Source organism: Somniosus microcephalus, chromosome 11 (assembly GCF_052327205.1).
Source record: "Somniosus microcephalus isolate GS21.2 chromosome 11, FLI_Smic_1.0, whole genome shotgun sequence".
NCBI lineage: Eukaryota > Metazoa > Chordata > Chondrichthyes > Squaliformes > Somniosidae > Somniosus > Somniosus microcephalus.
The window spans coordinates 102,909,415-102,925,024 of record NC_140997.1 but is presented as its reverse complement, the minus strand read 5'-3'; the positions used below and the strand labels follow the sequence as shown (position 1 = coordinate 102,925,024).

The 15,610-nt window shown below is 49.8% G+C and overlaps 1 protein-coding gene across 3 annotated transcripts in view; it reads left to right on the top strand.

Moving 5' to 3' along the window:
• LOC147110805 (platelet-derived growth factor subunit A-like) overlaps positions 1-15,610 on the top strand; it is an 86,201-nt gene that overhangs the window by 40,864 nt on the left and 29,727 nt on the right. For 2 of the 3 annotated variants that reach the window (XM_086001139.1, XM_086001138.1), the window contains exon 3: positions 1,311-1,415. The exons of the other annotated variant lie outside the window; for it this stretch is intronic. In XM_086001139.1, coding sequence (XP_085857265.1) covers positions 1,311-1,415 — 105 coding nt within the window. The remainder of the gene's footprint in view (positions 1-1,310; positions 1,416-15,610) is intronic. 3 annotated transcript variants of the gene reach the window in all.

Below are 15,610 nucleotides of genomic sequence, written 5' to 3'. Positions count from 1 at the left end.
ACCTTTGGTATATTAGACATGGAATGAAGTGCATTGCATCTTAATAGAAAGTCATAAATAGAATATATCATATATGAAAGTTCCAGAAAATTAATATTTTGAATTTCATTCCAAACATTGTAATAATGGTAATAGATTATATTGCCTATTCAGTTGCAGTAAAAGGCATTTCTTTTTTGAGGTGTTGTTCACCTCTGATGTAATCCTATAGTTCACTATGAGCAACACAGCACTCACTGAATGGAGAAGTCATAAAACAAGCTCCCACAAACCTTTCGAGGTGACGACATGGGGGTTGCTAGGTTTGTTCCCTGGTTTGTGCTGAGTTAACTGGTCGTGGTTCAGGGCACCAGGACTGGCTGCAGCATCCCTGTGTTAATGAAGGGAGAAATAAGCCAAAGTTCCCACTTGATTATTATCCAGTGACTCCTTCTGGAAGCGTGTGTGTAGATGTAGGGATCACCTTTGATGCCTTCTCCCTCTCCAGCACACTGCCAAGACTCATGCATGCACTTGGGCCACTTACCCATGTGCAGCTGGGTGTGGAACTGTTAGGGAGTCAATACCTTCAGGTGAGGGGAGAAAATCATTTTAAAAAGCCACAAAGTGCGGAGAAAATAACTGATTGAATGCTGTTGATAAATAAAAGACAACATGCAGTTGAGAGTAGACCATCGACTTTCATTTCCTGAGTCAAGACACCATACAGTGTGGTGTCCATGACTTACTTATCTATTTACTGTACTGGCATGAATAGTAGCGTTAAACTTCTATTCTGTGGTAATTCACATATGCATTAGCACAAATTCACAGTTTGTGAATATTTGTGCTTTTCTTTGTGCATTTGTCAGTATTACATGGTTGTGTGCATTTTACATTTTCTTCTTGTAGCTCCCATGATAGCCTGGTGTAGTACTGAGACAAGCTGGCCAGGTATGTCTCGGGTTCCATCTTTGGTCTATGCTGAGTTCGCTTATCTCAGCCAGGGCAAGGATAGGAGCACTGTAATTGTCCTCTGAATTCCTGGGCTGCTCGTTGCAAGTGTGCATGTCTGGACATCAGATGAGGGTAGGATTGGGCTTGGCTGTGATGCTCCTTGTAGTTGACTAGCATGCTGACTGTTGTGCCTTGCTTGTGAATTGAGATTGGATCACCTGTGAGATATGAATCATATTCTGAGGTTTCCCATTGCAGGAGTGATGATGGTCAACATCAAGTATTAAAATATGTGCATTTATCATTAATATATTGTGCTTATACATCAAATGATATGACTGTTCCAATATGTTCTGTTTTTGCTTATACCACAGGCGATGATGATCATTCAGAATCTAATTTAAGGTCTCACAGTATTAATGCAATAAAACATGAGTACACAAAGCGCTCGGCACCTATAAGGAGAAAGCGAAGTATTGGTAAGTTTAGTTTTACCATTTTATTTGTAACAGATCCTCTAAGTATAACTTTGTTTTCTGACACAGTGGTACCCTATGTTGATATACCAGCAGTTTCTTACTACAGTGACGTACCAGGATTATCAACAATGTGAATATGGAAGTGGTTACAATCAGTGAACTATTCATCATTATTGTTTTGCATCAGGCAATTTACTTTAGCATTGCAGAATCGCACAGTGGTAATATGATTCTGATTTTGTTTAGGAATCAGTCGCAAATTAGATCAGATGTCATTTTGGTTGGGTGATTTCACTGTGGTATGGGGCTTTGCTTAATTTTTAAAATAACACAGGTTCATAGCTCATGTTCCCTTAGTTGGGAGTTTTAGGTCAGATTTGTCTGGTATATATTGGATGCACTATTCTTTTGCATGAAGCAATGGAATAAAATTGAGTTGTCTTGTCACTGTAGTTCAAGTCATGAGGTATGACTGTTACATAAGAACATAAGAAATAGGAGCAGGAGTAGGCCAATCGGCCCCTCGAGCCTGCTCCACCATTCAATAAGATCATGGCTGATCTGATCCTAACCTCAAATCTACTATCACTCTCCATCCCACCCGAACCCATGTGATCTCCCGGGAGAGGCGAAAAACCAGATTTAAAAAAAACAATGGCCAATTTGGGAGAAAAAATCTGGGAAATTCCTCTCCGACCCATCTAGGCGATCGAAACTCGTCCAGGAGATCACTCTGTCCCTATATTTTCTACAGTACAAACTAGCTATCTGTTGCTGTTCTCCCCCCACCCCCCGAAACCACACAGAAAATGGAAGCTGCTCTGCTCAAACTCCACCTGTAAATGCTATCTGGAACAGCTCCAGCTGCAGTTTGGCTCAAGGACATTGCACACCTTGCGGTTGACTTAATATTGACAAAGTGTTCAATTTTCTCTTGCTGTTTATGCTGTTATCTGAACTCCTCGATGTTGCTGCCCTGGGATATACTATGTGTCATTTCAATAGAACCAACATAAGAAAAAAACTGTGACAAAAGAAATGCACAACGAGGGGGTTTTCTTTGTCTTTCCAATTCTCTCCCCTCTTGGTATGGTTCCACCCACCCTCCATAAAATCTCCACATGCCCATTCCTCATGTGTGAGCCGAGATAGTGATTGTGGGCAGGCGTTCTACCATGGGGGGCACCACATGTCAGGCTGGTCCTGTCTCACCTGAGGTCCACATGACATACGCTCTGTAGCAGGCTCTCTGTAGCAGGCTCTCTGTAGCAGGCTCTCTGTAGCAGGCGCCCTGTAGCAGACGCCCTGTAGCAGACGCCCTGTAGCAGACGCCCTGTAGCAGACGCCCTGTAGCAGACGCTCTGTAGCAGGCGCTCTGTAGCAGGCGCTCTGTAGCAGGCTCCCTGTAGCAGGCTCCCTGTAGCAGGCGCTCTCTATAGCAGGCTCTCTGGATAGCAGGCGCCCTGTAGCAGGCGCCCTGTAGCAGGCGCCCTGTAGCAGGCGCCCTGTAGCAGGCTCTCTGTAGCAGGCGCTCTGTAGCAGGCTCCCTGTAGCAGGCTCCCTGCAGCAGGCGCTCTGTAGCAGGCGCTCTCTATAGCAGGCTCTCTGGATAGCAGACGCTCTGTAGCAGGCTCTCTGGATAGCAAACAGAGGCTATCTGGGAACAACAACAGAGTGCTGGAAACACTCAGCAGGTCAGGCAGCATCGAGGAGAGAGAACCAGAGTCAATGTTTCTGGTCGAACCCTTTGTCAGAACTGGAAAAGGTTAGGGAGGAGAGATTTTTAAGCAGGAGCAGGAAGGAGGGGAGGAAAGAACAAAGGGAAGGTCTTTGATGGGATGGAAGGCAGGAGAGATTGACTGACAAAAGGGAGGATGATGCAAGGCAAAAGGAGAGGTAATGGGACAAGAAAAGAAACAAAAGATGAGTCTGGATGATGTGTGAATGATGATGGCAGCAACATTAACAGTGAAGCTATCTGGAACCTGGCTGATTTTGCTATCCTCTTCCTTTAGCCCAGTTCCACATGAAGCAGTGAACCTACCAATTGAACCATCAGGGTAGCATTTGCAAGCTTTCTGTAACTTGCATACAACGCAGTGCTATTCAAACTTTTTTTCCTGTGTGTAGGATCCCATGAAAATATTGACACGTTCCTTGTGACCCACCCCCCACCACCCCTAACCTCCCAAAAAACAGTGGGGAAAATTCATCAAGGCTGCACATCCGGAGCAGAGCTTCACCAGACAGGAGCAGGAGTTGGAGACAGGGTTATAATGCTACCGCTCTGACTCTCCCAACGCACGCTAACAACGGGCGAGGCTCCTCTTCAGGAGTGCTCTTCACTGAATTTGCCCCAGTCCTCTTCCCCAAGGGAAACAGTACTGTTATTACAGAAAATAGGTTAGGGCTATACAACAGAAACAATGTGCTCGAAAGTCAATAAATGCAGAAAAATTGGCTGCAGGGATTCCTTTGGATCTCCATTTACAAATCTTATGATCTTAAGTGACACTGGTGAAACATACAAAAATGCAATGCTGACGAGGCAGAATACACTTTGTAGTACAAGCATATCAAACTTTAAAAGTTCATAATGCTTGAATTGAAGTCATGTTGTGTATTCAATTTAATTTAATGTGCAAACATACTGCTTCCTTACTTTGCTTGTATGCAATTCAAAATTGCTTCAACCAATAAATGTTCGCATTATTTATAGATTATAGGGGTGATTCTGAAATCTTCCGCCACCAGTGTGGAGTTCTGCTCGCAGAGAGAGAGGCGTCAGAGAATCAGGAACACAGTGATATTGCCCTATTTCTGATCTTCGGTCCCTGCAAGTGCAGTTTCCCACCTGGGAGTGCGGAATCATTGAATCAGCATTTGATGTTAAGGAATAGTGTTGGGGTGCTGTAAGTGCAACATGTATGTTACCGAGTGCCTGGGCACACGGTATTGCCTGTGAATCCTCACATGGTGAGTCTCTTGAGTAGCGGGGGAGGTGCTGGTCAGAGAGTAAGTCATCTCAGCACATCCTAGCAGTCAGTTTATGAGGAGGGTTGGCAGAGCACTGAAAACAGACTGCCCACTCATCATGTATATACTGCAGGAGAATTAAGGTGCATGGACAAAATAAAACCATTTAAAACTGGGAAGAAGGGAAAGCAAAGTTCGGTGTGTCATAGGCCGTAGTGTATCTTGAGATTGGATTCAAATGACACTGATAAGGCACTCGAGCTTTGTTCTCACTGTGGTTGTATTCCCATCCGAGTATCCATTAGCCTACATACAATCATGGTCTTTCTCAGCAAACATTGTTAATTCAGCACGTGGAACAGATTGCTTGATTTTAGAACATTAAAAAACAGGTACTTTTAGAAATATAACTCTCTGTTGGTGTTTACCATTCACCAATTGCTACTTTAAAATGGTTCTTCAGGAGGGTGTACAAAAACAGCAGTTACACCAGCTACAGAAGCAAATGCATTTGTTTTAAAACATGTTCTTTTGAAAATGCCACAGGTTTAAATGCAGGGCTTGGAATCTATCATTACAACACTAGAACAGGATTAAGTTTATCTTAATAACACAAAGATCAATAACTAGCTGTTTTGACATGTTTCTCATGGATAAATCAACTAAATCATCACGCTACAAATTTCTAGGATAACCCATGATATATTCAGCAGTGTGAACATATAAACATCTAATTGTGCTTTAGAAAGCTAGTGCTACATTTTGTTTTTAAGATAAAAAAAACGTGAATGGGACGTTAGCATTTCTTTCATTTTCTTTTCTCCCCTCCTCTCCTGAAGGCACTGACTCAACCTGGGGTCTGGCTCTATGGATGCTGGCAGCCCTCCGATAGCCAGTCTTCATGTGCGAGTCCAGATAGTGAGTATTGGCAGGCTATTTGACCGCCAGGGAGCATCACAGCCAAGCCTAATCCTGTCCTCACCCGACATGCACACGTGAGCCCTTCCAGCTAAAGTCACTGGATAGCGATCAGGAGCAAGAGCCCTGGCCGTTTCCCTTCTTCCCCCCCCCCCCCCCACCCCCGGCACCCCCCACCTTGTAGCCAGTTCTATAACCGTTACCCCAGCGGAGATCGGGTAATTTTGCACAGACTAGAGATTGAGTCGCGGACCTTCATGTTCTGTATGGTTCAGTATGATCCCGGACAGCAGTGTCTAGGTTATCCCAGTCCATACCGTCCCGTTCACGTTCTTTTATCTTAAAAACAAAATGTAGCACTAGCTTTCTAAAGCACTGTTGAATCCGTAAATCTTAAGGCATGGTGTTCTTCAATAACTAGACGGAGGCTGTAGATTAACAATCAACAGGTGTTTACTGGAGGAGGGTAGTCTAAAGACTAACAGTACAGATGCCTGCTCAAGGCTTATATACAGGTGTGGTCACTGCCGGTACTACAGTATACAGGAGCTGTAAAAGTAGTTCTCTCTTAAAGGTACATACACTACAATTCCTCCCCTTTTAGATTAACAGTACCCATAACATTCAAATAACAGTTAACACTTTAACATGCACATTTAACTGAAATAGTCCATTTATAGATTCAGTCTTTGGGGCGGCTTCCTGATCCTTTCTGGATAGCGCCTTTCCTGAGTGTCTTGCTCTTGGTGCGGAGGCGATTCTGGCCCCCTTTCGTCGGTTAGTTCATCAGTTTCCACTGCTACTGTTTCTGGGGTAGATGTTGGGTTCATCCCCAGGTACGCGAGACATGGGGTTAACTCGTTCCTGTGACGCTAGGATCTGGTCGACGTGGCGTCTCACAATGTTCTCCCCGACATCCACTGTGTACATTAGTGGCCCCTGCCGCGTGCATATCGTTCCGGGTTGCCATTTCTCTGTTCGGTAGTCGCAGGCCAAGACTGGTTGTCCTACATTGAAGCTCCTTGTCGGCTTCTCATTGATGTGCTGGAATTGCTTATCCTCAACATTTCTTCGAACATTTGGTCTGAGCAAATCCAGACGAGATCTCAACCTTCGGTTAAAGAACATCATGGCCGGGGTCTGGTTGGTAACTGCATGTGTCGCATTTCTGTAGGCTAACAGGAAATTGTCCACCTTATGCTGTAGTGGAATGTCATCATCGCACATGGCCCTTATTGCCTTTTTAAAGGTTTGTACGAACCTCTCAGCCAATCCATTTGTGGCTGGATGCTACGGGGCGGATGTGTAATGCCTTACCCCATTCCTTCTCATAAATTTCCGAAACTCTTCGGACACAAACTGTGGTCCGTTATCAGAGCAAATCTGCTCTGGCAAGCCGTTCCTGGCAAATATGGTCCGTACGACTGCAATCGTTTTCTCTGTAGTGGTGGAGGACATTTTGATCACCTCAGGCCATTTCGAGTGCGCATCCACTGCTATTAAGAACATTGAGTCATGAATGGACCAGCAAAATCAATATGCACCTGTTGCCATGGAGAGGAGGGCCACTCACATGGGTGTAGAGGGGCATGTGGTGTTGCATTTTGGACCTTCTGGCATCCTGAGCAGCTCTTTGTTAGGTCCTCGATTTGTTGATCGATCCCCGGCCACCACACATAAGCCCTAGCAAGGCTTTTCATTTTCACCCCTCCCAGATGGCCTTCGTGAAGCTCATTGAGCATTCTCTCCCTTAACTTGGGTGGAATTACCACTCGGGATCCACACATCAAGGTCCCCTGGCTTACTGACAGCTGTTCTCTTCTGGATGAGAATGCTGGCAACAGTGAGTCGCCATGTGTTGGCCATCCCTTCACCGTCAAATCATATACCCGAGACAGTGTCGGATCATTTCGGGTCTCCTTCTCTATATCCGTGTTAGTTACTGGCAAGCGTTCAATTATCGACTAAATAAAATATTTCGATAGGGTCCACTGCTGGTGCTTCCTCCACAGTAGGCAGTGGCAGGCGTGATAGCCGATCAACGTTTCCATGCTGTTTCGTGCCCTTATACTCTATTTCATATTGGTTCGCCCCTAGAAAAAGGGACCATCTTTGTAGCCGTTGTGCATTCATCACCGGAACGCCCTTCTTTGGATTAAAGATGGAGACAAGTGGTTGGTGGTCAGTCAGCAAGGTGAACTTCTGCCCATGCAGATAGTGGTTGAATTTTTTTACTCCCCATACTAGGCTGAGGGCCTCCCTGTCAATCTGGGCGTAGTTGCGCTCGGCTGAGGTTAGTGACCGAGACGCAAAGGCTACTGGCCTCTCCAACCCGTCTGGGAATTTGTGCGACAGCACCGCTCCAATACCATAGGGTGATGCATCACACGCCAACCAAATTGGTAGTGCTGGGTTGAAATGGGCCAACACCTCTTTTGATGTGATCAATTCTTTGCACTTCTGGAAAGCTCGTTTACATTCGTCATTCCACTTCCATGGTACCCCCTGTTGCAGTAGGGTGTTCAGTGGGTGTAACACTGTAGACAAATTTGGTAAGAACTTATGGTAGTAGTTCACCAGCCGGAGGAACGACCTCAGTTGTGACACATTTTCCGGTGCTGGAGCCTTGACTACTGCCTCAATCTTTTCAGGGGACTTATGTAACCCCTCTTTATCAATAACGTGGCCACAATACGAGATCTGCTTCTGGAAAAACTCGCACTTGTGGCGATTAGCTCATAGCCCATATTCCTTTAATCTAGTGAGCACCTTCTCCAGGTTGGCGAGGTGATCACTGTCATTTTCGCCCATGACCAGGATGTCGTCCAAATAACACTGGGTCCCTGAAATCCCTTGTAGGGCTTGATCCATTGCCCTTTGCCAAATAGCCGGAGCCGATGCTACCCCGAACACCAGCCGGTTGTATTGGTAGAGACCTTTATGAGTGTTGATCGTGAGGTATTGTTTCGAGGCTTCTTCTACCTCCATTTGCAGGTACGCCTGGGCCAGATCAATCTTAGTGAAGCGTTTACCTCCAGATAGCGAGGCGAAAATATCTTCAATCCGTGGAAGCAGATATTGTACGTGTGAAGGACTGGGTTCACTGTCACCTTAAAATCCCCAGAGATGCGGACCTTCTTTGGTTCCCCAGGCGTATTACTCAACGACCTCTTCATTACAGGAACGATGGGTGTAGCCCACTCGCTACAGTCCACTTTGGACAGTACTCCTGAACGTTCCAAACCTTCCAGCTCTGCTTCGACGGCTTGTCGGATCGCGTCTGGCCTTAAAAAACTTTGGGCTTGCATTTTCCTCTATTTTAATCATCGCTGTTATGCCTTTTAGTGTTCCGAGTCCCTCCTGGAACACTTCTTGTGCATCAGTTAGCATTTTTGACAGTCGTCCAGGTGTGACGTCGCCATCCTTTTTGGCCTCACCTTCGGTGCCTGTATGGAATGCCAATCTAATTGTATCTTCCGGATCCATTCACGTCCTAGTAGTGGTGGCCCTCCATCTGGCAATACATATAGGTCAATTTTTGGTATTTCCTGGCCTTTGTATCTCACGTTCACCCTTATTTTTCCTTTGGGGTAGACTTTTTGCCCCGTGTACGTCTTCAAGACAATCTCTGTAGCTTTCAAGGGTATATGTGAGAATAGCCGCTTGTAGTCCCTTCGGTTTATGACTGTTAGGGCTGATCCTGTGTCCAATTCCATTTTCACTTGGACTCCGTCTATCTTGAGCGTGACCCAGATAGTCTGGTGATCCTCCATTTTGATTACATTATGTAGTTTCAGACAACCCAGTGACGCGCTATCAATTAATCATAAAAGACGGAGAGTTAGGCGAGTAACTAAAAGGCTTTTATTAACAAAGAACAGAGCATGCCTCTCGTGGTTGACTGGTTTCCAAGAAGGCAGGGGGCTGCAGAGCAGCCACCTTTATACCTGGGCATGTGGGTGGAGCCAGGGGCGGGGCCAGCTGAGGCATGCATAGATACAACAGTGTGCAACAACAACAACAACGGTGAACAACTTCTTGTTTAAAATTGAGTCCGGCGGGGTGAAGTGTACTAAAGGTTCGTGTAAGTAAGTCTATCGGGTGGCCTTGTATGCCGTCCTGACCGTCGTGGTGGCGGCGGTGATGGTGCAGCATCCAACGTTGAATCTGGCGTCTCATTGAGTGGTTGGGTGGTCAATGACGGGTCCTGGGGCTGCGGCATGCCGTCAACCGGGGTTGGGTTGTGGGTAGTGGTGGATGGCAATGGTAGTGTTTCAGGGGCACCCGAAGGTGCGAGGTCTCGTATGGAGACTGTGTCCTCCCGCCCGTCCGGGTACGCCACGTAAGCATACTGGGGGTTGGCGTGGAAGAGGCTCACCCTCTTGACCAGGGGGTCCGTTTTATGGGACCTCACGTGCTTCCGCAGTAGGACGGGTCCTGGAGACGTCAGCCATGTCGGTAGCGAGGTCCCCGATGTGGACTTCCTGGGGAAAGTGAACATTTTTTCATGGGGGGTGGCGTTGGTGGCCGTACAAAGCAGTGACCGAATGGAGTGGAGCGCCGCAGGGAGGACCTCCTGCCAGCGAGAGGTCGGAAGGCCCTTAGATTTTAAGTTTAAGAGGACGGCCTTCCAAACCGTCGCGTTCTCTCTTTCCACCTGGCCGTTCCCCCGGGGGTTGTAGCTGGTGTTTCTGCTTGTAGCAATACCTCTCGTGAGCAGGTACTGACAGAGTTCGTCGCTCATAAAGGATGAGCCCCGGTCGCTATGGATATAGCTAGGGAAGCTGAAAAGGGCGAAAAGGTCATTCAGACCTTTAATGACCGTGGTACTGGTCATGTCTGGGCAAGGGATGGCAAACGGGAAACGGGAGTACTCATCAATTATGTTGAGGAAGTACACGTTGCGGTCAGAGGAGGGGAGGGGCCCTTTAAAATCGACGCTCAGGCGCTCGAAGGGGCGAGTGGCCTTGATCAGGCTTGCTCTGTCTGGCCTATAAAAATGCGGTTTGCACTCGGCACAGATTTGGCAGTTCCTGGTCATGGTCCTGACCTCCTCGATGGAGTAGGGCAGGTTACGGGATTTGATGAAATGGAAGAACCTGGTGACCCCCGGGTGGCAGAGGTCATTGTGGAGGGTCTGCAGTGTGGAGGGTCTGCAGTCTATCAACCTGCGCGTTGGCGCATGTACCATGTGATAGGGCATTTGGGGGCTCATTGAGTTTCCCGGGCCGGTACAAGATATTTTGCCCCTCTGCTTATTGTTAAACATAAAAGCTACTGAACGCTGGTCAGTGAGCAGGGTAAATCGTTTTCCGGCCAGGTAATGCCTCCAATGTCGCACCGCTTCCACAATGGCCTGGGCCTCCTTTTCGACAGAGGAGTGTCGAATCTCGGGGCCCTGGAGGGTCCTTGAGAAAAAGGCCACGGGTCTCCCCGCCTGGTTAAGGGTTGCAGCTAGGGCGAAGTCGGATGCGTCGCTCTCCACTTGGAAAGGGATGGACTCATCCACTGCGTGCATTGTGGCCTTCGCAATATCTCCTTTTATGAGAGTGAAGGCTGCACATGCCTCTGCTGTCAGGGGGAAGGAGGTGAACTTGATGAGGGGTCTGGCTTTGTCCGCATAGTTGGGCACCCACTGAGCATAGTAAGAGAAAAACCCTAGGCATCTCTTCAGTGCTTTTTGGCAGTGGGGGAGGGGGAGCTCCATAAGGGGGCGCATTCTGTCGGGGTCGGGGCCGATGACTCCGTTCTCCACTACGCAGCCAAGAATGGCGAGGCGCGTGGTGCGAAACATACATTTGTCCTTGTTGTATGTTAGATTCAGCCGCTGGGCCGTACGGAGGAATTTCTCTAGGTTAACGTCATGGTCCTGCTGGTCGTGGCCACAGATGGTGACATTGTCTAGATAGGGGAAGGTGGCCTGCAGCGCGTTCTGGTCAACCATTCGGTCCATCTCCCTTTGGAAGACCGAAACCCCGTTGGTGACGCCGAAGGGGACTCGGAGGAAGTGGTAGAGACGACCGTCAGCTTCAAAAGCTGTGTACTGGTGGTCCTCAGCCCTGATGGGGAGCTGGTGGTATGCCGACTTCAGATCAATCGTCGAGAACACCCGGTATTGTGCTATCTGATTGACCATGTCAGATATGCGGGGGAGTGGGTATGCATCTAACTGGGTGTAGCGATTGATCGTCTGGCTGTAGTCAATAACTAGGCGCTGTTTTTCACCAGTCTTCACTACCACCACTTGTGCTCGCCATGGGCTAGTGCTACCCTCAATAATCCCTTCCTTCAGGAGTCTTGCTACTTCGGATTTAATGAAGCTCCTATCCCCGGCACTGTACCGCCTGCTTTTGGTAGCGATGGGCTTACAGTCGCGGGTGAGGTTAGCGAACAAGGGCGGGGGGGGAGACTTTAAGCGTGGAGAGGCTGCAAATGGTGCGCGGCGGGCGATTTAAAAGCTGCTGGCTGCGGACTGTGAGTGGGGGGAGGGGTCCGCCATACGCTAATGTGACACTTTTAAGGTGGCACTGAAAATCCAACCCCAGTAGAACGGCAGCGCAGAGATGGGGCAGGACAAGAAGTTTAAAATTTTTGTATTCTGTGCCCCTTACTGAAAGGGTCACTACACAGTAGCCACCGACGTCTGCTGAATGGGGTTTGGAAGCCATAGAGATCCGATGGCGCGTTGGCAGGACCGGGAGAGAGTAACTGCGCACCGTGTCGGGGTGGATAAAGCTCTCCGTGTTCCCGCTGTCGAAAAGGCAGGTAGTGGCGCGGCCGTTTACCGTAATGTCCATCATGGACCTGGACAGTTGGTGAGGGAGAGATTGGTCCAGCGTCACGGAGGCCAGCGTATGGTCGAGCGAGTCGCTGTGGTCGTCAGACGAGGCGGTGGTTGAGTCCGGGTCACCCGCGATTGGAGTTGGAGGCGTCCAAGATGGCGGACAAAATGGCTGCGCCCATGATCCCGATCCCCACGCGGCTGGAGGTGTCCAAGATGGCGGACAAGATGGCTGCCCCCACGGTTCACACGCGGCGCTGCTGGCGTTAGCGGTTTTACCTTTGCAGGCGCTGACGTAGTGTCCTTTCTTCCCGCAGCCAGAGCAGGTAGCGTTTTTCGCCGGGCAGCGTGCTCTGGGGTGTTTTGCCTGGCCGCAAAAGTAACATTTCGGGCCCTTGGACATCGCTGCAGCAGTTGGTGCCGGGGGTGGCGGTCCCATGACCCAAGGTTGCGGCGTCCACGGTGCGGAGCGGTTAGGGGAGAATGCGTCCATATTCCGGTGGGCCGCATCTAGCGAGAGCGCGAGGGACACTGCCTTCTTCAGGTCGATTTCGCCCTTCTCCAGCAGTCTCTGCCGGGAGTAGTCGGACTTGAGGCCCGCAACGAAAGCATCTCGGATAAGTCCCTCTGTGTGTGTCACGGCCGATACCTCTTTACAATCGCAGGCTTGGCCGAGTATCTGTAGTGCCCGTAGGAATGCCTCCACCGATTCCCCGGACTGCTGTTTGCGGGATCTCAGGAGGTGTCTGGCATAAACCGTATTTACCGGGCGTGTGTATTGTCCTTTTAGCAGATCGATAGCCGCTGCGTAGGTAGTCGCGTCCTGGATGAGCGTGTAGACTTGGTGGCCCACCTTGGAGGCCAGGATTTTTAGTTTGTTTCCATCTAGTGTCACGGCTGAGGCTTCCAGGTAAGCTTCGAAGCAACGCAGCCATTGTGCGAACTTGGTAGACGAACCCGCCTCTTGAGGGTCTAGGTCCAGGCATGTTGGTCTGAGGGCATGCAGCAGCGCCTGCTGCTCAGCGTTTGGTGCCGTCCTTTGCTGCAGCGCCTGCTGCTCAACGTTTGGTGTCGACATTTTGTTTTTTGTTAATAAAATTGAAGCACTATCAATTACTCATAAAAGACGGAGAGTTAGGAGAGTAACTAAAAGGCTTTTATTAACAAAGAACAGAGCATGCCTCTCGTGGTTGACTGGTTTCCAAGAAGGCAGGGGGCTGCAGAGCAGTCACCTTTATACCTGGGCATGTGGGTGGAGCCAGGGGCGGAGCCAGCTGAGGCATGCATAGATACAACAGTGTGCAACAACAACAACAACGGTGAACAACAATAACAGTGGTTTACCACACCCAGCTCCTTGCTTCCAGAGTCTGTATCACTTTTCTGTTCATCTGAACTACTGTCCATCACCTTATGTACCTTTTTGTACTTCTCCTGTGGAGATTTCTTGCTGCTGGTTTTCTTCCCTGACCTGCAGACTCTTGCTATGTGTCCTGCTTTTCCACACTGTCTGCACACTTGGTCTTTGAACCAACAATCCTTCTGGTCGTGTGTTGTTCTGCCGCAGCGATAACACTTCCCTGCTCCATATGACATTTCATTGGTGCCATATTCTTGCGGTCTCCGTTGTATCTCTGCAGCGCCCCATGCGGCTGCTTCGTGTGATACTGCCATGCTGAAAGCCTTGTCCAGCGTAAGATCCTTTTCTGATAGAAGCTGTTTCTGGGTTCCTTCACTTTGAAGCCCACACACAAACTTGTCCCTTAACGTATCTGCAAGTCCCATTCCAAACTGGCAGTGTTTCGATAGCTTGCGCAGTTCCGTTAAATACTCAGCATTACTTTCCTCTTTCTGCTGGTTCCTTTTGTGGAACTTAAATCTTTCTGCTATCAGCAGCAGTGTGGGGTTTAAGTGGTCCTGTAGGATTTCCACTATGCTTTTGAAATCCTTATCTACTGACTTCTCTGGGGTTATTAGGTTTCGCAGTAAGCCATACGTTTTTGCACCCATGGAATTCAACAAAACCAGTGCTTTCCTGGCATCTGGCACTTCATTCGCCTTGCAGTACACCTCAGTGCGTTCCACATATGTCGCCCAATCTTCGACTTCATTGTCGAACGCAGTGACACTGCCACTCTTCGGCATCCCTGGGTGTGGTTAGACTTTCTAAAATGGCGTCTCCCGCGCTCTCCCTTCTTCTCCGCTGGCTCAAAATGGCGTCTCCCGCGCTTTCCTTTCTTCCTGCGCTCGCCCTTCTTCTCCGCTGCGGCTTCAAAAATGGCGTCTCCCGCGCTCTCCCTTCCTCTCCGCGGCTCAAATGGCGCGCTCTCCCTTCTTCTCCGCGGCTCAAATGGCGTCTCCCGCGCTCCCTTTCTTTCCCCGCGGACGCTGCTCCGCCCTTGAGCCCTGGCTGCGCTCTGCGCGTTCTCCTGTGCGCCTCTCTCGTTGCCGCCGCTCGGTCCTGAACCCCGGCTGTGCTTTACCCTCTCTCTCTTTGTTTTCCGTCGACGCCAATCGGTCTTCAAACCCCGGCTGCGCCCTGTGCACTCTACCCTCTCTCTTACCCCGTTGACGCTGCTCGGCCTTTTCTGTGCCGTCGGTCGGCTCCAGCCGCTGCTGTCCGGGAAGGGTCTGCGCTGTACCTGTTGCCAGTCTGTTGCTGGATCATCGTGGCTGGAGAACCAAGCCCAGCTCTCAACAGCCTCCCCTGCGATGTTCACTCTCTCTGCCGGATGACTGGGCGGTTGCTCGTGGTCGACGCCCGTGCTTCTGGCCTCGACTTTCTTCCACCGTCCTCCCGGAGCGAATCCTTGGAAGGAAATGCAGAGTTGCAGGTAGATTCGAATCGACCTCGTCGCCACTGTTGAATCTGTAAATCTTAAGGCATGGTGTTCTTCAATAACTAGACGGAGGCTGTAGATTAACAATCAACAGGTGTTTACTGGAGGAGGGTAGTCTAAAGACTAAGGCCTAGAAATTGAGTGCCCTTAGCGCCGATTTTGCGGCGCTAGAGGGCCTAGCGCTGCATTTGGCGCCGGCGCCGAAATTGCCTGGGGCCCTTACGCCGCGGTAGACCGGTAGCGCTGCGCCGGCACCGATGACGTCATCAGTGTGCGCAGCATCCCGGTTGCCATGCCGACGGGCCCCAGCGCCGAAATTCAGTTGCGGCCGCCTCGCCCGTGACAGCCGCAAGTAAGACTCTGGCAACAGAGTCTAACGAGTCTTTGCGCCGGCGCATTACCGGCGCATTAAAGGCCCCGCGGCGGCCGGCCGCTTTCCCGCCGGCCGCCTGGCCGCAGCTCCCTCCCCGGACTTCCCCCCCCCCCCCCCCCCCCCCCCCCCCCCCCGGAACAGAAGCAAGCCCGGCACTTGTCCGAGGTGCCGGGCTCATTTTTTAAAAGATTTTCGCGGGCCGCGATCGGGTGCAGGCAGCTCCTCCTTAAGGGAAGGAGGAGGCCTGCACTTCCCGAGCCTGCCGCACCGCATCGGGTGCCGCAGCGCCGGAATTGCGGCGCGAAAC